Source organism: Ambystoma mexicanum, chromosome 14 (genome assembly GCF_040938575.1).
Source record: "Ambystoma mexicanum isolate Mex_15411 chromosome 14, UKY_AmexF1_1, whole genome shotgun sequence".
Classification (NCBI taxonomy): Eukaryota; Metazoa; Chordata; class Amphibia; order Caudata; family Ambystomatidae; genus Ambystoma; species Ambystoma mexicanum.
Genome location: NC_090940.1, coordinates 615138067 through 615161412, shown reverse-complemented (window position 1 = coordinate 615161412; position 23346 = coordinate 615138067). Strand labels below are relative to the sequence as shown.

Here is a 23346-nt window from a genome sequence, read left to right as displayed (position 1 = left end):
CAGGCCTGATGGCTCAACATGAGCTTTGCCTCAACGACGAAAAGACGGAGCTCCTCATCCTGGGCTCCTCTAACTGACTTAGCAAACGTAACCACACTTTCAAAACCTTCATTATTGACGTCAATACCATCAAGGTCTCCAATGTCACGAAAACTCTTAGCATTTACCTTGACTCCTCCTCAACCCTTGTTGAGACAAACCAATGCTGTGACATCGGCCTCTGCTTACACATGTAAGCTCATTACAGCTTGCCGCCCCTTCTTTGCCACTACCAACTGCATTATCCTTTCTAGAACGTTAATCATGGCCAAGCTAGACTATTGCAACGCCCTGTATCTTGGGACCAGCCAACGCAACCTCTGAAAACTTCAGGTTACCCAAAATAATGCTATCAGAGCCGCCTTGAACATCCCTAGAAACCAACACATAACTGAATTCCATCGCCCTCATACACAAATGCCTTGCTAACAAAGCGGCCCACTGCCCGGCAAGCCGGATCTCCCCACACACCCCTGTCCGACACTTAAGATCAGCTCAAACACACTGCCTTTCCATTCCCAGATTCAAACTACAGAAATCTGGGGTCGCCAGTTTCCCTGTCCTCGCAGCAAAACTTTGGAACTCTCTGCCTACTACACTCAAATTAGAACCCTCCTTCCCTGCCTTCAAGAATAAAGCCAAATCATTGCTCCTCGCTCAAGACCAGCCCAATACACCACACCGTCACTAGTAGTAGTCTACGTGTGCCCTGCACCTTGCCCTGCCTTTTATCCTTCATATATAGATGTATTGTAGATTCAGTTCAACACGTAATTCATTCATAATCTGTACTTGCAAGTAACCTTGCACTGCGTGCCTGCCATTGTATAGATCTTTTGTAAATTCATCTTGTAAATCTTCATGTAATTATTTGTCTCTGCACTTTATGCTCTGCAACTGCATTTTAATTTGGTTCCTGTAACCTAAGATATGCGCCCAGATGCCCTCGGGCCAGGCATGCTTTACAAATAAAGAAATCCAAATCCAAATACTGTGACACTGGCGGATCTACCTGGGAAGTTGCACATTTTAATATACGTAATTTAAGATATTGAGATGTTATATATTGTTGTTGTTGTGTCAATCCAAATAAGATAGGCAGTTAAGCTATATATGTATATTACAGGTTTATATGTCCGTCCCATATTATTAGTATTTAATAGATGTGAAACAAAAACTTGATCATTTCTGTTTTCTAGAGGTGCGAAAATATATATATACACATATACATATGTAATAAAAAGGCAAAAAGTAGAAATTAGATTGACCTAAAGTAGCTGTAAAATACGATCTGAAGATGACGTCTACTTAGGGGATCAAGATGGGAGGATCACCCACGTCATATTGCATCTATTTACTTATGCACCCATCTTGACAGCCATATCAGGATTTAGCGATATTGTAACATTCCGGGACAACAACCAGATAGCATTCAATGCACAGTATGGAAATCTACAACGGGCAAAGTGCAGAAATACTTTTACAGGTAAGTAATCTATACATATATAAAAGAAGTTGTCCTGAATGACTGTCTGACTCATCAACGCCCAGCTCAAAAGGTTTAACCTAGGAACATGAAATTTGGAAGTTACATTGTTTACATGACGTAGGCACCCACCAAGGAAGGATTTTGGGAAATTCTGTCCCTAAGTGCATGAAAATGATGTTACAGATGTGAAAATTGGTATTTAGATTCTTCTTTAAAAAGTAGAGAAACGCGTGTTTCATCGTTTTCCAAAGTCCAGTTAAGGGAGGTGGAAAGGGGGCGGTGGGTGAAGTTTTTTTTTTTAATGATGCCCATATCTCACAAACCAAAGATGTTATAAAAGTAAAAATTCACATTTTAAATCTTCATTATAAAGTAATTTTCCAAACAGCGTCTTAAAATTGGCAACAGAGAGTATCCTGTATTTGAGAGCAAAATTGGTATCCCCTCCGACCTAGGCACAGTCGCCAATTCCCTAGCAGATCTCACATTCAAAACGCACCCTGACATAAAAAATCTGATGACGAAATCTGCAGAATGGCGATGACAGCATGCCATTTTAACGCCAAAGAACAGCATCGCTGACGTAATCAATAAGATACTGATTCATTCTTTCAGAGGAGTCCAAATGGAGTACACATCTGTAAACTCAGTGGTTCAAAGTGATGACGCATTCCACAACCCCGTTGAGTTCTTGAACACTTTAAATCCTCCTGACACAAACTTCTCATGTGGGAACACCTGTGATATTATTGTGGAACCTCAACCCACCTGAGCTCTGCAATGGCTCCAGATTGCGAGTGAAATCTCAGGGGCAGACTTTAAAGGTAGCAAGGATTAAACTCTGGGAAGACTGCTTCTCGCATGGGCAGTTTTATGTGGCCTCTTCCATAGTGAGCTCACTCAACTCTCTGATAATCCTAGCACCTGAAGGGAGAACCACTAATGTAGCTCATAAAGAAATACTCAAATAGTTTTTTTTTGTAGGTTGCAGATGCCAAATAAGTAATGTGTGTTTGTCTCTCTCATTGTCTGTTTATAATTACAACACAAAAACATTTCTGGATGCACATCAATGGAACAACTATCTTTGTTTTGTAGCCAATATGCCCCGACTAACGTCTGCCATGAACATTGCTTATTACGTTAAGGCATCAACCTATACATTATATTTCGTACAGTTTGAACAAAACACTCGTGTCTTTTGAAAACAATTGTACCAAATCCCAAAATCCACATGCGCAAAGCCGCGGGCAACAGCTAGTGCTTAATATATAAATCATGTTCCACTATCAAAACAATCGCACAGGTCCACATTCGCCTCAAAAAGTTTTTCTAGTTTTGTATTTGTTTATTTGTGTTTCTGGTCTAAAAGAATAGACCTTTAACACCACTCATTTACATACAATAGTAAATACAATGGGCCTAATTACGACCCTGCCGGTCCAGAAAGAATGGTGGTGGTAAAACCTCTGGCACCAGTCTTTCCGAACTGGCTGATTAAGAGCCCTGCAGACGGGAGCTGTCACTCCGGCCACATCTGACCTGGCGGATTTAACACCACCTGTCTGCAGGTGGACATGGAAACAACGGCTCTGTCATAGACGGAACCGGTGTTTCCATTGTCCCCATCCCCATGGAGTCCTATGGGGCTCCATGGGAATGGGGACTTACACAATTCCGCCCCTGGAATTCCCGGGTCACCGGGGTCGTAATGCCCCGGTGATTCCGGGAATCACGGAGGCGGAATGCTAATACGAGTCCGGCGGTAACCTGGCGGTTTTTCCGGCTCGATTACCGCCAGATTCGTAATGAGGCCCAATATCATAAATACAATCCATGCAAATTCATTACATTTAAAAACGCATGCGTATTTAAAAGAAACCCAGCTTCGGCAGATAACAAAACCGTGCAATTTAAAAATGATTTTGAACAGTAATCCTGGTAAAAACGATCCCAAATACGATCTCGGGGGTCCAGTTTATACCCTCAATTAATTGCCCAGAATGCAGTTTCTCCATACTAACAATTCAATGCCTTCACACACTAAGTGCTTCAGTGATTCTGCACTCGTGTTGCAATATAGACATGCTGCACCCCTCACTTCCTTGCCTTTCCAACGTAATCAATTTTCCCTAGTTGGCAGAAGATTTAGGCAGTAGCGCATAAAGAACCATGTAGGATGCAATAACGGGTACAAAGCGCATCTTCCTAGTTTCCGATTTGCCCGGGTTAGGTCTTTATATTACTTATAACTATACGATTTGTCACTGGTCTTATTCTGGGCAAGGTTGAAGATGATTTGTGTTGCCAGTCTAGAGTTTAAGGCTGCCTTTCCAATACTACTAAAGGCCTTCTGCAATTGAGCTCCACAGTGCTGCACCAGTAGATCGTCACTTCCCAGCTTACCTTGGTCTAAATGTTCCAGCACTGAGCTTCGGGGCGCAGGGTATTTCCAGGCCATGGACGATCATAGGGACCACCTTCACCTTCTAGAACTTAAGCACAGGTTTAATGGAAAATGTACCATAGCGCTGATGTAGGATTTTCGTTTGGCACACCATTTGCTTAGTTTTGCTAGACATATGCTTCCTCAGAAATGCCTTCCTTTGTGCTCCACAAATATGGAACCCCAAATATTAGACCTCCTCAATTTCTTGGGCATTTATGGTCCGGCTTCGCCAGGCTTTCCTACGGCCCGCCTGTATTACCAGCATTTTAGATTTTCCTGTGCCAATTATGGGGGCGTTTTCCTTTGCATACCAGCCAAAAGATTTCAGGAGGCGCTGGATACCCACTTGGATTGATCCAATAGCAGGATGTCATCCGCATAGGTGAGACGGGATGTTTAATACCCAACACCAAGGGGTTAAATTAATGCCTCCCCTGTCAATGCCACTCCGATATCCAACATAGATGTTAAGTAATAAGAGTGCCAGAACGCAGCCCTGGCACAGACCATTTGGTGTACAAATGGCTGAGGACAAATTGCCTCCTTGACTTAATGTTATTCTTAATGTCATATAGGAGTGTAATTCTATCAAGTTTAACAGCAAGTGATTGGGAAGCCCCCATTTCTTTAATTTTGTCGAATGCCATCAACAGGTCGATCGAGACTTCATAGATCTCTGGGGTACGCTTATGCCAGGAAGCCTGCTGCAAATAATCAATATTGAAGCCAACTGTTGTAGTCCCAACCATTTTTCTAAAGCCTATTTGATTTGGTTTACGAATTCCTGCATTGGTAGCCCAAGACCATAGCTCATCCAGGACTAAGGATGCACATGTTTTGAAATCCACGTCAAGGAGAGTGATTGGGCTAAAATTAAGAGGGCTCTGCGTATCTCCCTTTTTAAACCTTTTGACACTTAGAGCTGAATGGCATAAACTTGGCAGCCTTTGATGAGAAAGGACCGATTCAAACGTCCCAACCAATAGAGAGGCCAACAAGGAGGATTGATCTTTCAGAACAGCATTACGAAGACCATTGGGTTCCAGAGCTCTAGACTGACTAAGATGACGAATCCGCCGGTCAATGTCTTCCTGATCCAAAAGCAGGTCCCAACTCCCCATAGTGCTTATGGATATATACCAGGGGGATGCGGATTGGTATAGTGCTTACGGACCTATCCCAGGGGGATGCGGATTGGTATAGTGCTTACGGACCTATCCCAGGGGGATGCGGATTGGTACAGTGCTTATGGACATATCCCAGGGGGATGCGGATTGGTATAGTGCTTACGGACCTATCCCAGGGGGATGCGGATTGGTATAGTGCTTACGGACCTATCCCAAGGGGATGCGGATTGGTATAGTGTTTACGGACATATCCCAGGGGGATGCGGATTTGTACAGTGCTTATGGACATATCCCAGGGGGATGCGGATTGGTATAGTGCTTACGGACCTATCCCAGGGGGATGCGGATTGGTACAGTGCTTATGGACATATCCCAGGGGGATGCGGATTGGTATAGTGCTTACGGACCTATCCCAGGGGGATGCGGATTGGTATAGTGCTTACGGACCTATCCCAGGGGGATGCGGATTGGTATAGTGTTTACGGACATATCCCAGGGGGATGCGGATTGGTATAGTGCTTACGGACCTATCCCAGGGGGATGCGGATTGGTACAGTGCTTACGGACATATCCCAGGGGGATGCGGATTGGTATAGTGCTTACGGACCTATCCCAGGGGGATGCGGATTGGTATAGTGCTTACGGACCTATACCAGGGGGATGCGGATTGGTACAGTGCTTACGGACCTATCCCAGGGGGATGCGGATTGGTATAGTGCTTACGGACCTATCCCAGGGGAATGGGCTGCCGTGTTTCTTCACAATGGGACATTCTTGCATGTTTCGGTTGGGAGATCTGCCTCTCATTCAGGATCTGTCAAAAGTCCTTCTCAGACTTTTTCAATATGCAGCTCGGTGCACTCTCACCCTCTTTCTGAAGTTCCATCACTCGCAGACCTTTAAGGTCACATTTATATTTCTTTTTTTCATCCTTTATAATGTGTTGGCACTCCGGGATACCCCGGATTGCAGTTCTAGTTTTAACCTCCAAGTTTTCCTCTAGTTTCGATGAGTGTGGCTTCTGATGTGATTGTCACTTGACATCAGGTTCATGGAGTTATGTCTGTCTCTGATCAGATTTCTACCGTGATTTTACAAAATGGTTTAAGGTTCTTATATTATAATGTCAATATCATGGAGTGATTTCTAAGTTGGGTGCCATGTTCTTGGAGAGTTGCCATAGTTCTGAAGTTCCTGGATTGAACATCCACGTCTTAAATTGATATCACAGTTTAAGGTCCACTGTCACCGGTGGATGTCCGGATTGCTGGAGTCGCATGAATTCTGCTGTAGGATCCTCATGGTAGGTTCCTTTGGTGGTGTTACAGGTCAGCAGTCAGGTCCCTGCAATGATTTAAAAAATGTATATGTCTGTAGCATAGACTGAGCTGGCTATATGGCTACTTTGCCTCGAAGCTGTGTATGGCACAGTTTGCCCCGCTGTCACGCTGAGCTGCATGTCCGTGGCAGAGTGTGCCCGCTATGTCCATGGCAGACTTTCTGATAATAGCACAGCAAAGCTTCATGTCTGCAGAGACACAGTGCCATCTGGAACCTGTACTGTACCTTTCATGCCATGTATTTCTATGATTTAACACTGTGCTGTGTTCCTTTGGCTGAGCTTCTGACGGAGTGTCTTATTTTGCAATTCTCTTTCAGACAAGCCAACCTTCACCTTGGCCCACCTTGCTCCAGGGACATCAAGCGGAAACGGAAGCCCGCCGCCACTGCCACTCTAGCCTCGCCGGCCCCCTCCCCCACCAGCTCCACCTCCATAGGTAATGTCTGAGCATGTTTAGGGGTTCCTCTTTCTCCCCAATCCTTCGGTCATTTCACACTTGCAAGCATTCCCTTGGTTTCTACCTTTCCTTATCAGCAGCTCTGACAAATCCTGGGAATGTGCTCCGTCTGACCAGGGGGGGTGGGGGGAGGCACCCCCTTTGGGACTAAGGAGGTGAGCCTGCTAAGCTTAACACTCCCTAGGGGACAGGGCAAGTGGGATCTCACAGGGTGTGACCTCCCCATGCCTCCCTTAGAGTACAGCCAACATACAGGTTCCTGAAATAGCTACCCTGCTTTTACACACTTAGGTCGTGGGGGGGCCACCGGTCACACTGTACAGATCTGCAACATATTAAGCAGCAGTATAACAGATCAGTAGAAATATACACATTTTAATTAAGATACACATGTAAAAATCATAATATAAACAAGGTAAAATAATACACAGAGAAATGATTGTATCCAAACAAACATATTCAGTTGATGTCTCACAGTACAGACTAACATGTTGTCCATCTTCTCTTAATGAAAGAGGACTTTGTGAGATTAGGGACACAAGTGAGGGGCTGCTTCCACATAGATGTACACACATACACGCATTAGCCCTCTCTATGTGGCGTCTACATGTATTAGTGTTTCTGGATTCGGAGAGAGCACCGTCAAGAACCAATCTATTTTATGTGCTCCTTCGAGCCCGTCTTCAGGACACTTGCTGTAAATGGAACGTGAGCTGATAGCACGTATGTCCATGCGCACGTAACCACGGGCAAAGGATACTCCAATGAAAAATAACAGGGTCATATATTAAAAAGCCTTCTTTTAACCCAAGAGGCTAAACCTAGACCATTTGTATTGTGTTGACATGGGCTGTATTCCCGTTTGACTGACCTTTCAATTCTTGATAGTGTGTAAAGTAGTTTTCACGGATTCCCCATTTATGGTGCTATCCGGGGAGTTCAGATCATTCACACCTACAGCGGGGAGAAGATAGACCAAATGTACTTCTTCCTCATCATATTTGCATTATTTGTTTGTTTATAGGAAAGTGGTAATGTCTTGCTTCGTTAATTCGCAGACATTGAATGCTGTTTGGAAGTACCGTTACCAATGTTCTACTTAATGGTGAAGAGTATGGCCTAGCTCTCGCACATTTTGATATAATATACAGTTTATAGTCAAAATATCGATAAAATAATGCTGAAATACAAAAATGTCGAAATAAAATGTCAAACAAATAAATCGAAAACATATACATATAGTAGAAAGTCATTTTTTCGAAAAATAAAGGCCGAAAAAAAAGTCGACCAACAATGGTAATATACAAATGTAAAGTATCATCAATAGTACCGTTTAAATGGGGGGGGGTTCCCCCCCATATCCCTCACCTGAATGTTCAACATCAGGAATGCATTGTACCTATTTATTTAATATTTATTGTTACAGTTAAACTTAAAAAGTTTTTTAAAGAAATAATTATAAAAACATAAATATTGTAATACTATGTTGCAATGTTTCAATATTAAATTACATATGCTTAATAAAATATAAATACTTACCTTACCTTGTATATCCTTAATGTTCGTATTGCATGTATTATTATTTTTCGAAAAAAAGTAGAAAAAAATTCGACATTTTGTATTTTCGACATTTGTTTTTCGAATAAATATTTTCGAAATTATGACTTTTGAAAATATTGCATTCGAAAAAATGACTGCACACCATAAAATACACCATATATCACGCCGTTGAATATCGTTCATATTTGAGGTATAGTGCCATTGATGCATTTGTGACCATAGTCATCTGCAAGGGATTTGTATGGTCACTTGTGGAGTCGAATAGAGATTATGTAATATTTTTACTTTGAGGGGATTGGGTCCTCCGACGTATTCCATATCTATGACATGTAATCACCACAGCTGTGCTGCTTCGGAAACTTTTTTCGGCGTCCTGCGTCGATGCGCCGTCGTCGAGGACCTCCTCCGACGTCCGACGTCATCTGATGTGATAAGTAGGACGCACGACGCCCGTAGCCTCAGTTCCGTTTTTTCCGCGAACGTGTTGCTTCGTGATTCTCAGTTCACGCCTCGACTCTTTAGAGTTCTGTTGTTCTCGGTTCTTCGAACCTGTTCGTTTTGTGAAAATCCTTCGTGTGAAGATGTCTTCTACTTCGTCTTCGAGCCCGCGTCCGGGTTTCAAGAAGTGCTGGGAGTGTGGGTCCAAGATGTCGGTGACGGACTCGCACGACGCCTGCCTCTGGTGCCTCAGGAAGGCCCACGACAAGGATGACTGTATCGACTGCCATTCGCTCACGTCCAAAGCCTTACGCGAACGTAAGAAGAAGTTGTCGGTAGGTCGGGTGTCCAAGCCCAGGAAGTCGAAGTCTGCGGGGCTTTCGACGGATGATTCGAGGGGTGACTCTCCGCGTCATTGTCGGAAGTCTCGTGGGTCTCCTTCTAGGCGTCGGTCTCCCCACTCCTCAGCCTCTTCGAGGCATTCTCGGAAGCGCCGACACCGGTCGTCTTCCAGGTCCTCTTCGGAGGACTCTGCCCGGCACGTCGCTTACCCCACCAGCCGTGCGACGCCGGAGGAATGGGCTTCCTTCGGGAAGAAAATGCTGGCGATGCTTGAGTCGCAGGGTACTAAGCCGTCCGCGCCCCCGAGTGGGGTCGGTCGTGAGAGGTCGAGAGACACCGCTTGCAAGAGTGGTCGGCACGAGTCACGGGAGAGGTCCCGTTCGGACAAGGAGACTTGTTCTCGACGTACCCGTTCCAGGTCCCGGTCCTCGACGCGTTCGAGACCGTGTGCACCTGTGAGGTCTTCGAGGAAGACATCGACGTCTGAGGCGTCGAGGGCGTCGACAGGCTTTCTCGAGGCTCCAGCTCTGAGGAAGTCGTCGAAGCCGTCGACGTTCAGGTCGTCGAGGGACACGCTCGGGGCTCCGGCCTCGAGGGCTGTGTCGACGCCGCCGATGCTGGAGGCACTGCATCTGACGTCGACGCCGGTCCTCTCGGCGCCGATGCTGGTTCTCCCGACGCCGGCGCCGATTCGCTCGACGCCATCGATGCCTTTCGTGTCGGAGGTACCCCGTGGCACGGGAGAACCCCCTAGGAAGGCTCTAGTTAAGAGCAAGCACTCTCGGGTGCCTTCTTTTCGCCACCTGGACTATATTTCAGAGGCGGATGAGGATTCTGATGGCCTGGTTCCTAGTCAGGTTCCAGATGAAATTGTCTCGGGCCATAGTCAGTTTGACGATTCGAGACGGTCACTCCATGATGCCAGTGGACTGGACACCTCTCCGGAGGTGGAGTTTTGTAGGCCTGAGCCTGGCTCTCATGCCGATTCCTCGTACCTGCGCCTTATGGCTAGGGTTTCTGAGTACTTGGGATGGTCTGCTCCCCCAGGGGAGTTTGTGCAGGATGATCTGACGGACATCCTTGATGTTGGTCCCCCAACTGATCCGGTACTGCCGTTCCATATGGCTTTACAGAGAAGGGTGGCGGCGGCTTGGACTGCTCCGGAGAGTCTCCCGGCGGTAGGCAGATCCTTGTCGCAAAAATACCGTCCAGCCAGTAGCAACCCCTGCTACTTGACCAGGCACCCCACTCCGGAGAGTTTGGTGGTGCAGGCGGCCACGGCCCCGACAAAGCAGGCGTCGTACCCTACCATCCCTCCTGATAGGGACGACAAACGTTTTGATGGCTGGGCGAAGAAAGTGTTTTCTTCTGGTGGTATGGCGCTTCAGGCGGCCAACTCCATTTGTGCCTTGTCTCGTTTCACACACACTCTGTGGAACTGTGTTGCATTAGCGGCTGAACATATTCCCGAAGGGGACGAACGGGATGGTTTCCTTGCTATGATCCAGGATGGTAAGGATGCCATGTGTGAGTCCGTTCAGTCGGGTTTGGACTGAATGCGTCAGTAGGTCCATGGCGGCGAGCACCGTAATACGCAGGTTTGCCTGGTTGCGGAAGTCGGGGTTTGCTCCTGATGTGCAGTCCCGGCTCCTCAACATGCCCTTTGACGGTGAACACCTTTTTGGCAGCAAGGCTGACGAGAGCCTTGAGAGGTTGCAGACCTCAAAAGCTGCAGCAAAGTCGTTGGGCGCTGCAGTTCGCCAACCTCTGCCTTTTCGTCCTAGGGGACAGCAGTGGAGGGGTGGTTCCTTTCGCTATTACTCGTCCTTCAGTAAAGCGAGAGGAGCTGGCAGTCAAAGAGGCCAACTCAGGGGTACCAGAGGTGGACGACAGGGTACCCGTGGTGCCAAGGCCGCACGGGCAGTTGCCTCTTTGCCCTCAGGTAACGCCGCGGCCGCTCCCACTCTGTCATGAGGCCATGTCCCATGGTTCGCTGGTTGGGGGAAGGCTGGCGCAGCATCTTGTAGAGTGGCAAGCCATTACTTCAGATGTGTGGGTTCTGGAGATCATAACCCATGGCTACTGTCTTCCCTTTCGGCACAGGCCTCGCGACAATCCACCGGGGAACCTCTCTTTGCAGAGTCCGGATCCGCTCCTTGCGCAGGAAATTCAAGCCCTGCTGGAGAAAGGCGCCATAGAACTGGTGCCTATAGCGGAGAGGAACAAGGGATGGTATTCCCCTTATTTTTTGATTTCGAAGAAAGACGGGGGATTGAGACCCATCATGGACTTGCGCGGTTTGAACAAACTCCTCAGGAAGGACAAGTTCAAGATGGTTACTCTCTCTCAAGTCCTCCAGGCCCTTCAGCTTCAGGACTGGTTGGTGTCACTCGACCTCAAGGATGCTTACTTCCATGTGCCGATCCATCCCAAGCACAAGAAGTACCTGAGGTTCGCGGTTGGCGACTCGCACTTTCAGTTTCGGGTCCTGCCGTTCTGATTGACCTCCGCCCCGAGGGTTTTCACCAAGCTCATGGTGGTGGTGGCAGCGGATCTCAGGCAAGGGGGGATTCACGTCTACCCCTACCTGGACGATTGGTTGATCAGGGGGAGCTCTCCCGAGCAAGTCCTGGATCATCTGTCCGTCACCCACCACTCCCTTCACAGGCTGGGCTTCTCCCTCAATTTAAAGAAGTCCCATTTGACGCCAACACAGCGGCTCCAGTACATCGGAGCAGTGCTCGACACTTCCCTGGGGCAGTGTTTTCCTCCCCAGGTGAGGGCTCTTCACATTCAGCAGATGGTGCACAAGTTTCAGCATGCCCAGACGCTCCCAGCGTTCGAGTTCTTGAGGTTGCTCGGCCTCATGGCATCCTGCATTCTTCTGGTGCCAGAGGCTCGCCTGCGGATGAGATCTTTGCAGTGGGCGCTCAAGACGCAATGGTCGCGGTCCTCCGGCAGGATGTCGGACCCGATTCAGGTGCCGCCCTCGGTCGCCCGGGACCTTCTGTGGTGGGCCATCGAAGGCAACTTGATGAAGGGGGCTCCATTTTGGCTTCCCTGGCCGGAGGTGACGATCGTGACGGATGCATCCCTCACGGGTTGGGGAGCTCATGCCAACGGGCTGACAGTCAGCGGTCGTTGGTCTCCGTCGGAGTCCAGACTCCATATCAATCTGTTGGAGCTGAGGGCCGTCAGGCTTGCCCTGATGCTTTTCTGCCGACTGTGCGAGGAAAGAGTGTCCTGATCCTGACAGACAACACAGTGGCCATGCACTACCTCAACAAAAAGGGGGGGCAGGGTCACTTCCTCTGTGCAGGGAGGCAATGCAGCTCGAGTTCTGGGCCATCCAGCAGGAAGTTTCGATCTCGGCAGTTCATCTGGCCGGAGACGAAAATGTGACGGCGGACGCTCTGAGCAGGCAGAGCACGATCTCTCACGAGTGGGAGTTGGCTGAGGAGATTCTCCTGGAGATCTTCGCCCTTTGGGGGACCCCTCAAGTGGATCTCTTCGCCTCCAGTGTCAACCGGAAGTGCGAAAGGTTTTGCTCGCGGGAATTTCCTCCAAAGGGAGCCTTAGGAGACGCGTTCGTGGTGGAGTGGTCATTCCCGCTGCTGTACGCGTTTCCTCCAGTCCCCGTCATCCCGCAAGTGCTGCGGAGGTTACGGAAGTTCGGTTCCCGGATGATCCTCATTGCTCCGGCGTGGGCTCGGAGGACGTGGTACCCGGACCTTCTCGACTTGTCCATCTGCCCTCCGCGTCGTCTTCCCTACCGAGACGATCTGCTCTCACGGGAGGGGGGTCAGGTTCTCCATCCAGAGGTCAGATCCCTCAACCTTCACGCTTGGCTTCTGAAAGGTTGAGGTATAGGGATTGGGACCTCCCTGAAGACGTGATGGAGGTGTTGCTTTCGGCCCGAAGGCCAGCAACAAAGTCTCTGTACCGTTGCCGTTGGCGTAAGTTCTGCGACTGGTGCAGAGTTCAGAATGTGGATCCTTTTGCATGTGACATCCCCATGGTTCTGTCCTTTTTACTTTCTTTGGCCCACAGGGGCTTGCAAGTGGGTGCCATTAAAGGTTACCTGGCGGCGCTGTCCATATTTAAGCGCTCGTCTGAAGAGTGTTCTTACTTTAAAATCCCTTTTAATTTCACAGTTTCTGAAAGGGCTCACTAATGTGTTCCCTCCGTCACCTTTCCTGGTGCCCGGTTGGGATTTAAACCTTGTTCTTAAGTTTCTTATGGGTGCTCCGTTTGAGCCTTTACATTCTTGCCCTTTGAGGCTGTTAACTCTGAAAACTGTGTTTTTAGTTGCGGTTACTTCCGCTCGCAGAGTGAGTGAGTTACAGGCACTTTCAGTTAAGCCACCCTTTACTGTGTTTCATAAGGACAGGGTTGTCCTTAGAGTTCGTCCTTCTTTTCTTCCGAAGGTAGTGACGGAATTTCATTTGGCCCAGAAGGTTGTTCTTCCGGCATTCTATCCTCCTCCGCATCCTGGTAAGGAAGAGGAGAGGCTCCATAGGCTTGAACCTAGGAGAGCTTTAAGCTTTTATGTTTCACGCATATCCCGGGTCAGAGTGGACGATCAGCTCTTTATTGGTTACGCTGGAAAGCGTTTAGGGCAAGCTGTGACGAAACAGACTTTGTCTCGCTGGATTATTTTGGCCATCTCGGAGTGCTACCGCTTGGCGGGTAAGGACCCACCGGCTGGCTTGCGGGCCCATTCTACCAGGGGTATGGCTGCATCTACTGCCCTGCAGAGGGGTGTTCCTATTCGCAACATCTGTGATGCAGCCACCTGGGCTTCAGTACATACATTTGTACGTCACTATTCCCTCGATTCCATCCGAGCACAGGATCTGGCCTTTGGCAAGGCGGTCCTTTGCTCTGCTATTTGATTGGCTATTCTAAATTTTGATTCTAAATTCTTTCCCTCCTCCTTGCTCTGGTACTGCTTTGGGAGTCTGTCATAGATATGGAATACGTCGGAGGACCCAATCCCCTCGAAGAACAAGTTACTTTCTTACCTGGTAACGTTCTTTCGATGGAATGGTCCGACGACGTATTCCATATCGCTCCCGCCCTGCCTTCCCCGCTGCAGAATTTCTTTGCGATTGCAGCTTACGTTCCGCAAGGCTTTGTGTCTGACTGGCAGTTGGCTAGTGTCACGTTCTGGGGGAAAAAACTACAACTGAGGCTACGGGCGTCGTGCGTCCTCCTTATCACATCGGATGACGTCGGAGGAGGTCCTCGACGACGGCGCATCGACGTCATCGACGCAGGACGCAGACGCCGAAAAAAGTTTCCGAAGCAGCACAGCTGTGGTGATTACATGTCATAGATATGGAATACGTCGTCGGACCATCCCATCGAAAGAACGTTACCAGGTAAGAAAGTAACTTGTTCTTCTGTCTCGTCTGTAATATGGTAAGTACCGCCAGGAGGCTTAACTTGTCCTCGCATCCAAATGCTGCAGGGGAAAGATTGAGAACACCAGGTTCACGATGTATGTTCACCTTGTGCAGCCTTATACGCAATGGTGTCACATATTATGATACCGCTCCATTGCATAATTGTGTAAATATCAATGGGCCTCATTACAAGGTTCGAGGTAGCCTTGCCGGTAAAACCGGCAAGGCTACCTCCAAACTGGCAAGAAAACTCGGCACCCGCGAATGGCCAATTACTGGGGTATTCCTGCCCCGCCGGACCCCATAATTGCCATTTCGCGGGTGCCAGAGCCGGTAGATCCCCATTCCCATTGAGCCCCATAGGGCACCCGCGAGCACAACTCCGAGTTTGCCGGTCCAGACACAACGGTACCGGTAAGCTTACCGTTGTATCGGACAGGCAAACTCGTAATGATGCCCACTGTCTTGTGGCAGCGTTTTACATGCATATGTGCACACCATTACATGAATATCAATGTCTTATACGGCATGTTACAAACATATGGTGAGAAGTTTACCTTCCAAGATGCAACGCAACCTGTTTAAAATGCAGTGAGATTCAAGTTTCAGATGCTAGTTTGGCTTGGGTATCTGGTTTCTCCCTGGCTACTCCGATACTTTCATTCCACTGCCACTGCCCCCGCCGCACCTCTTCGCACCCTCCAGTGCCTTCTTACATGTGCCATCTGCACTTGTATGCGTTCCCCCACCTCTAAGCCTCTCCTCACATCCAGCCACTCATTATTATAGGGCTTCTCGTCATACTAAACGGGAGACTCGCCTCTTTACCCATCAGCTTGCACACATGCTAATGTTAAAGGATATTTATACCGCCCACTATCCCCACCGGAGTGGTCCTCTGGCGCTCCGGCAGATTTGAAAAAAAGGCGGTCAGTTGGGGTACGTTAGTGGGACAAAGTTTGGAGAAAGGGCAAGGGAGCTGTGAAGTGCTGTTGGCAGCTTCAGTTCGGTTAACACCGTTCGCTGAGCTTTTTGGTGTGCTATCCGGTCGGTATCTGTTGTGTGCTGTTGTGTAAGGGTATGTGTGTTTTTTTTGTTGGTGCAGTGTAGTGAAGTGCATGCGGGTTGCTGTGGTTTTAGAGGTGTGGTTGTGTTTAGTTAGAGTTTGAGAGGTGTATGCAGAGGGTGAGGTTTTAGTAGGTTTGGTTATTAGCATGCTGTTCCCCTAGCCACATCCTTCCCAGTAAATCGGAAACTGCCACCCTGACCACCGGTGGGATGCATGGGTTAGTGGATGTCGTTTGAAGTGAGTGAAAGAGGGGAAGAACATTTCCCAAGAACTTCCTTAGGGAGTGTAGAATTGGTTTGTTTGTTTTCAGTCTGGTGTTTTTTTCTATTTCAAAACTAGGAAGGCTTTCTATTCCCAGAGAATTATCCCAAAGAATTGGATATGTGCTGCTTCTTTTGTCCTTCCAGTTCCAAACTGTTAAACAAACATATGTGTTCTCTCTCCGGCCAGGAGGCTTTTGGCAATATAATTCTATATTGACCTATACCATTGAAATGTTATAAAAGCGTAAAAAAGATTATCATTGGTAAATCCACAAAGACAAAAAGCAAGTGGCTTGTATTTAGTGCATCTGCCCACCGCCTGATGGGTGCAGCAGCCGTCTCTGCTTCTTAAAGTCCTATTCATTATATGTATGTTGCTATTGCCTTCAGCCTGCCTCTAAGCACTTGCAGTGTTAACAGATAAGGAAACTGAGGTATGTTAAGATAAACATAGCATATATGGTGCAGGCAGGTATAAATGAACCCAGTCCTCTGTGCTGGCAGTCACCGGCTTATCAACCAGGACACATTTGGGCCTCGTTACAAGGTCGGAGGTAACCCTCGTAACACTGTTCCGCCGCCTGAGAGGGACATTACAAGTCCCTGTGGCCCGGGATGTCTGGCGGCGGAAAGTGTAAGTCCCCATTCGACTCCACAGGTATGGGGACACGGAAGCACCAGCAGCGTTGCCAACGGTGCCGATGCTTCTGTGAAATCCTTGCCTGCTGGGGCCGGTGCTGCCGGCAGGTCAGAACTGTCGGGAGGTATACTTGTCACCTGGGGGTCTGGAGAGGGTGCAGGTGCGCTGCTAACAGCACCCTTATTTCCGGACCGCCAGGCTTGTAATGGGCCCATTGCCTGCCCCTGTGTAGTGTAGGAAGGCTGCAGACAGTGTTGCTATGATTGTTTACAGTCCATTGGTTGCATGTCCTCTTAAAGGTAAGGGAAGCACCAAACTCTGATACCTGTGATAATTTGCTGACCTGAGCCATTCTTGCATCAAGCAGCTGCAGTGACCACATTCCAAATGACTACAACTGGACTAATAAGAGACTTGGGATTCCCACGAGAATGAAACACTGGATGCACTCCAGGATTTCGTGGTGAGGGGAAAAAGCTTGAGTTGCAGGAAAGAAGTGGCCACATTGTTGATTTGTGTTCATATCATCACTGAGGAATGAACAGAATGGTTTACATTTGTGGACACACACACGGCTGCGTTCAAAAGTAAATGATCTTCAAATGATGTTATCTGTCACTTGTATCACCCAAAGGCCACTTCAAAGCTCTGCTGCTGAGAACTGGAGAAAGAGCAGGGAAGAGCTTGCACTGGAAGAATGAATTCCACCTGAAAGGGCTTGCCTTCAAGTATGATCAGATTAGAATCTCTCTCCTCTGCAGGTCCCTCCCTCTGGAATGGCCTCCCAGCCCCTCTCAAATTTGAGCTGGACCACCTGAAGTTCCGGAAGCAGCTCAAAAGTTGCCTCTTCTCCTCTGCTTTCTATCTTAGCCTCCCCTGCTGTCCTACCTGTCTGCTGCACCGACTGGTTGCTTGGCTACCCTCAGTGTCTTACTGGGTACCAAGCTCTTTCATGATCAGTTACCCCTGCACTCTCTCCAGACCTTCCACTTAGGGGCTGTAACTGTAATCCTACAGTCCCTTGTTCTCCTTGCGCTGCCCTGTCTGCACTTACTCAGAGCAGTGCTGCCCTGTTTTCCCCTCCCCTCTCCCTTACACCACCTCCTTCCCCTTTGTACTTCTCGCTCTCGCATGATCAGAATGACACAAGGCCTAGTTAGATCGTTGTTTTGTCCTCCCTCTGTCTTCCCTCCATTGTCTCGTCACGCCTAGAAACACTCGTGTACAGGCGAGTTATAAACGACTTATCATATCATAACCACCTGTTGTTCCCGTGTTCCCTTCCCCCCTTGCCTTGTGGGCGCTTTGAAACACAATTTCTTGTTGTATAAGCGCCTTACAAAAGCACAATAAATAAATAAAATAGAAGGGGGATTAAATCATGCTAAAATGACCACACACAAAAAAGGCCTTCTTGAACAGAACCTTTACCAGCCAAACCAAAGTAAACGGGTTAAAATCTGTAATCATATGTTTGATTGTATCCCGCACCATAAGTGGCTTAAGAACCACAAAGCAAAATAAAACATTTGCAACCAGCGGCAAGTTGTTCTTTTAAAAAAGAAAACGGTGACCACTGGCTGTACGGAACAGGTGTACTCCGAGAATAGACCTTGCTTTCAGTTATGTCAGCCTAGCTCATAGAGGCAAACCCTACAGGGTCAGCTTGATGATGGAGGCTCGCTGTGTGTGTGTATGCGTGCGCGAGCTCTTGCTGGCCTTAGTGCTCGGTGACGGCCTCTCACAGGCCTGACTTTACCTAGCTGCGAGGGGCTCTTCTGGATACCCTTGCTGGCCCTCTGCTTGCCCAGGAAATTGTTCTGGCATCCTACCTGCATGGACGTGCATGCCTGCTCCCTGTTTTGCTACATGGCTCTGCTCACTTGTGCTTGCCTGGACACGCATGCCTGCTTAGTGGTTTTCTGGGTGTGCAAGCAGCCTTCCATTTGCCAATGGAACCCATTTCGTAGTTTAGATTTTCCCTGGTGTCCATGCTGCTCCTCCTGGTCCATACCTGTTCTCTGTTTTCCCAGGTTTTCACACTGGCTCCTTTCTTACAAAGGTGTACATGTTATGCTATGGCATCTCCAGCCAAAACTTACAGCATGGTTAGTGTCTTGATGCGGTGAAAGCAGAGTCTGCTCACTGTCGCCCTCCTCTATGGACTTCAGGCTTGCATGGGTGCATAATACTAGTTCCCTGCTTGCCGTGTACGCAGATTTGCCTGCATGATCCTGGTGGCTTCCATGCATATGTATTCATATCTGCCGCCTGCATGTCATTTCATGTTCTGTACCAGCTCCTTCCTACTCAGCTCTTTCTTCGAAAGTCCTCTTTTGACTCTTGCTATCTTCTTTTTTCAGAAGGTGCCTAAATACTCCATTCTTTTTCTGAGGGACCCATGCTGGATCCCGGACTCTCTGGATAGCCAGGTTTACTGACTGCTTGCCAGAGTGTCATTGCGGGCTCTCCGGATAGCCAGGGTTTCTGGCCGCTTGCCAGAGTGTCATTGCTCGCTCTCTCGATAGCCAGTGTTACTGGCAGCTTGCCAGAGTGTCATTGCTGGCTCTCTGGATAGTCAGGGTTACTGGCCGCTTGCCAGAGTGTCATTGCGGGCTCTCTCGATAGCCAGGGTTACTGGCCATCTGGACAGCCAGGGTTACTGGCAGCTTGCCAGAGTGCCATTGCTGGCTCTCTGAATAGTCTGGGTTACTGGCCGCTGAGTGTCATTGCTGGCTCTCTCGATAGCCAGGGTTACTGGCCGCTTGCCAGAGTGTCATTGCTGGCTCTCTGAATAGTCTGGGTTACTGGCCGCTTGCTAGAGTGTCATTGCTGGCTCTCTGAATAGTCTGGGTTACTGGCCGCTTGCTAGAGTGTCATTGCTGGCTCTCTCGATAGCCAGGGTTACTGGCCGTCTGGACAGCCAGGGTTACTGGCCGCTTGCCAGAGTGTCATTGCTGGCTCTCTGAATAGTCTGGGTTACTGGCCGCTTGCTAGAGTGTCATTGCTGGCTCTCTCGATAGTCAGGGTTACTGGCCGCTTGCCAGAGTGTCATTGCGGGCTCTCTCGATAGCCAGGGTTACTGGCCGTCTGGACAGCAAGGGTTACTGGCCGCTTGCCAGAGTGTCATTGCTGGCTCTCTGAATAGTCTGGGTTACTGGCCGCTTGCCAGAGTGTCATTGCTGGCTCTCTGGATAGCCAGGGTTACTGGCCGCTTGACAGAGCATCATTGCTGGCTCTCTGCTGGCCCGGCAGCTCCTGCTTGCTTTCACATGCCTGCTCTCTTCTTCCCCACCACCGTCGTTGGTCTCCGGGTTGCTGTTCATTGTTTCTCAGGGCGCCCATAAAGCCTTTCTGCTTTCATGGGCGCACAATTGGTCCCTTCATCCCAGGTGCCCAAGCTTACTGCCTTCTAGCGGTTACATGTGATTTTAATGAATCACAAAACAACGGATGCATTTTTAACGAACCCAAAATACCTCAAATAAATTCCCCTTGTTTTTGGGTGTGTCCCCTCCCCAACCCTGTTTTTTTTTAATACTTTCCCCTCACCCCCAAAACTACTATTCCCACTCCCAACCACATATATATATAGTTTTAACAAATTCATATTTTTATGAGGTGTTTTGGGTTTGTTACAAATTGAATTTGTTTTTCATTTGTTAACATCACGGCATACCCTCCTAGCATGCGGCACTTACTGCTTTCGCTGTGCCCATCTTGGTTTGCTGCTTACTTCGGTGCATGGCACCCAGGTCTTATTCACCCTGTTGCCCATCTCTGGTTGCAATTGGTCAGGTTGGCCCCTGTTCTCTGGAATGCCTGGGCTGCCCGCCTGTTTGTCCTTTTGCACATACTGTTAGTTATAGTCTCTGTATCCTTTTGCCCATACTCTGAATAGGTTCACTTTCCTTGTGCTATTGATAAAAGCCTGAGAATGGTAGGAGCTTCTAGGAAGGGTGGGCCCTCGCGCGGATCTGTTTTTCTCAGGTTTTGAGGATAGTTCTTCCTGCAGCCTGGTGTTGAGGTCCCAGTGGGACAGAGCTCCTGAAGTCCCAATGATTCTGGAAATGTAGAATTGGGCGTGGAACCTCGCTTGTAATGGCGCTGGAGATGGCAGTTGCCAAGAGGTATACTAGTACCCTAGTTAGACTTTCCAATGGTTATTGGACACAGATCCTTGAGCTTAGTCTGATGTTATTGGTGTAGTGGGCAGTTCACAAGGACTGCCAAGTGTGAGCAGACATATATGATTACAATTGCCAATTATCTATATGCTGGCTGCATGTCAACAGGCTATACTATACCTCTTGGCAACTGCCATCTCCAGCGCCATTACAAGCGAAGTTCCAAACCCAATTCTATATTGTTAAAAGCCCGCCGCCCCCCTTTTTTTGGAGGTGACCATCTCTCTATTCTAGGCCAGTTCCCTCTAATCGTATCGAGCTCTCGAAGTGCCAAGTTCTGCACCTTCCTGCCATTCCCAAGAGCCCTTCTCTGTGCCCTCGGGCACACTGGGAGCACTGAGCTGCCCAGTCCTGGCAGTGCCCTGTGGAAACGGATGCGCAGATAGGAGGCTCTCCAGCCCAGCCCAGCCTGCCAGCCAGCCGCAGAGGTGGCAGCCATCCCCAGCCTAGTCTGCCCTTGAGCGTAACATTGGCTGTTTGCAGCCGGTATCTGCCCTCCTCAGGTGCTGTGACGTCGCTCTCTTCCTCAGTGACTATCATCGCTCAGGAAGTGACGTATGGACAGATGGAGCGCCGCTGTAGCGGCCCACTGGCGGGTGATGCTATCTCCGCCGCCGCATGCATATGTATCCCGCTATCTCGAGATCTCGCCAGCAAGCCTATGTATGTATTCAATGTATGAATTAACCATTAGGAAAGGCCACATCAGCCGGGCAGCGCATACTGCCATGCTCTTAACAGCTGCTTTTATCAAAGAAAAGGCCGTTCACTGGGCCTTCCAGCCATGGTCCAGCCGGAGGCATGGAGGTGCAAGGAAACAGTGATTGATGGGAACACAAACGGAAACGCAGAACTATTTCACATCTTTGCTGAATGGATTCGCCCAGAATGCCAGATCTTGGCCGCCCTCGTACAGTCCTGTGGATAGCCAATGTCCTTGGACACAACCACGGCAGACATCCCACGAGAAAGTCCCACATTTCAAACACATTAATATAGAACATGTTCAGAAAATAATTCCAATGTGAAGTCCCCCCCCCATGAGGCCGCACTAAAAAGTAGCCTGTACCCCTTATGTAGTGTAACATTTTGTAAACATGAACGGCTCTGGGCCTCCCCCACATCTCCTGTCTACGGTAACCTTCATTTTGCCCAAGTCAAAAAGGCTCATTGTCAAATGGGGCCATGGCATTTATTTGTATTCATTTATTGTGCATTTGGAAGGCGCTTATACATCAGGTAAAGTGTGCTTCAAAGCGCCTGCAGGCAGCGGGGAGGGAACATGGGAAAGAAAGCAAATCTAATATTTAAAGATGGAGGCGGACCCAGTAGGCCTTGTGAGCATTCAGAAAGTGCAGAGACAGAGAAGGGATGAGGGAGTGGGGGGTAAGTGCCGGGCGTACCAAGAGGAAAGTGCTAGGGAGTGGTCAGCTGCCAATAAATAAGTGCAGACCTGTGGTGGCATAGGCCAGTGGATGCCAAGGCAAGTGCTGGGAGCGGGCGCAGGCTGAAGGCGATTAGACCCCAGAAGCGACTGTAAGGAACTCAAATGAGTGCAACAAAGCGTGAGGGGATATATTTTAGCCGAGGCCGTAAAGTAAATATTTGTATTGGGGTGAAGGTGCAGTTTGATGTACTGCAGTTAGCTTTTTGTAAGAAAAAAATATAATTTGGACAAATTAATTTTTTTCGAAATCCTTCTTAATCAGTATTGATTTGTGCCCGCTGGTTTGTAATTACTGATAAAAAAGTGATGAGGAGAATGTGCGCCTGTATTCCCTAGAAATGTGATGAGGCTAATGTGTGCCTGTATTCCCTAAAAATGGGATGAGAAGTGTGCCTGTATTCCCTAAAAATGGGATGAGGACAATGTGTGCCTGTGTTCCCTAAAAACGTGATGAGGAGAATGTGCGCCTGTATTCCCTAAAAACGTGATGAGGAGAATGTGTGCCTGTATTCCCTAAAAACGTGATGAGGAGAATGTGCGCCTGTATTCCCTAGGGATGAGAAGAATGTGTGCCTGTATTCCCTAAAAATGTGATGAGGCGAATGTGTGCCTGTATTCCCTAAAAATGGGATGAGGAGAATGTGTGCCTGTAGTCCCTAAAAATGGGATGAGGAGAATGTGTGCCTGTATTCCCTAAAAATGGGATGAGAAGTGTGCCTGTGTTCCGGAAAAATGTGATGAGAATGTGTGCCTGTGTTCCGGAAAAATGGGATGGGGAGAATGTCCCTGTATTCCCTAAAAATGGGATGAGGACAATGTGTGCCTGTGTTCCCTAAAAACGTGATGAGGAGAATGTGCGCCTGTATTCCCTAAAAACGTGATGAGGAGAATGTGTGCCTGTATTCCCTAAAAACGTGATGAGGAGAATGTGCGCCTGTATTCCCTAGGGATGAGAAGAATGTGTGCCTGTATTCCCTAAAAATGTGATGAGGCGAATGTGTGCCTGTATTCCCTAAAAATGGGATGAGGAGAATGTGTGCCTGTAGTCCCTAAAAATGGGATGAGGAGAATGTTCCTGTATTCCATAAA

The 23346-nt window shown here is 48.4% G+C and overlaps 1 protein-coding gene across 3 annotated transcripts in view; it reads left to right on the top strand.

Annotated features, from left to right (window-relative positions):
• The window catches only part of GPATCH2L (G-patch domain containing 2 like), a 281236-nt gene that overhangs the window by 249238 nt on the left and 8652 nt on the right, over nt 1–23346 (top strand). For 2 of the 3 annotated variants that reach the window (XM_069638026.1, XM_069638027.1), the window contains exon 9: nt 6764–6882. The exons of the other annotated variant lie outside the window; for it this stretch is intronic. In XM_069638026.1, the coding sequence (XP_069494127.1) occupies nt 6764–6882 (119 nt within the window). The remainder of the gene's footprint in view (nt 1–6763; nt 6883–23346) is intronic. 3 annotated transcript variants of the gene reach the window in all.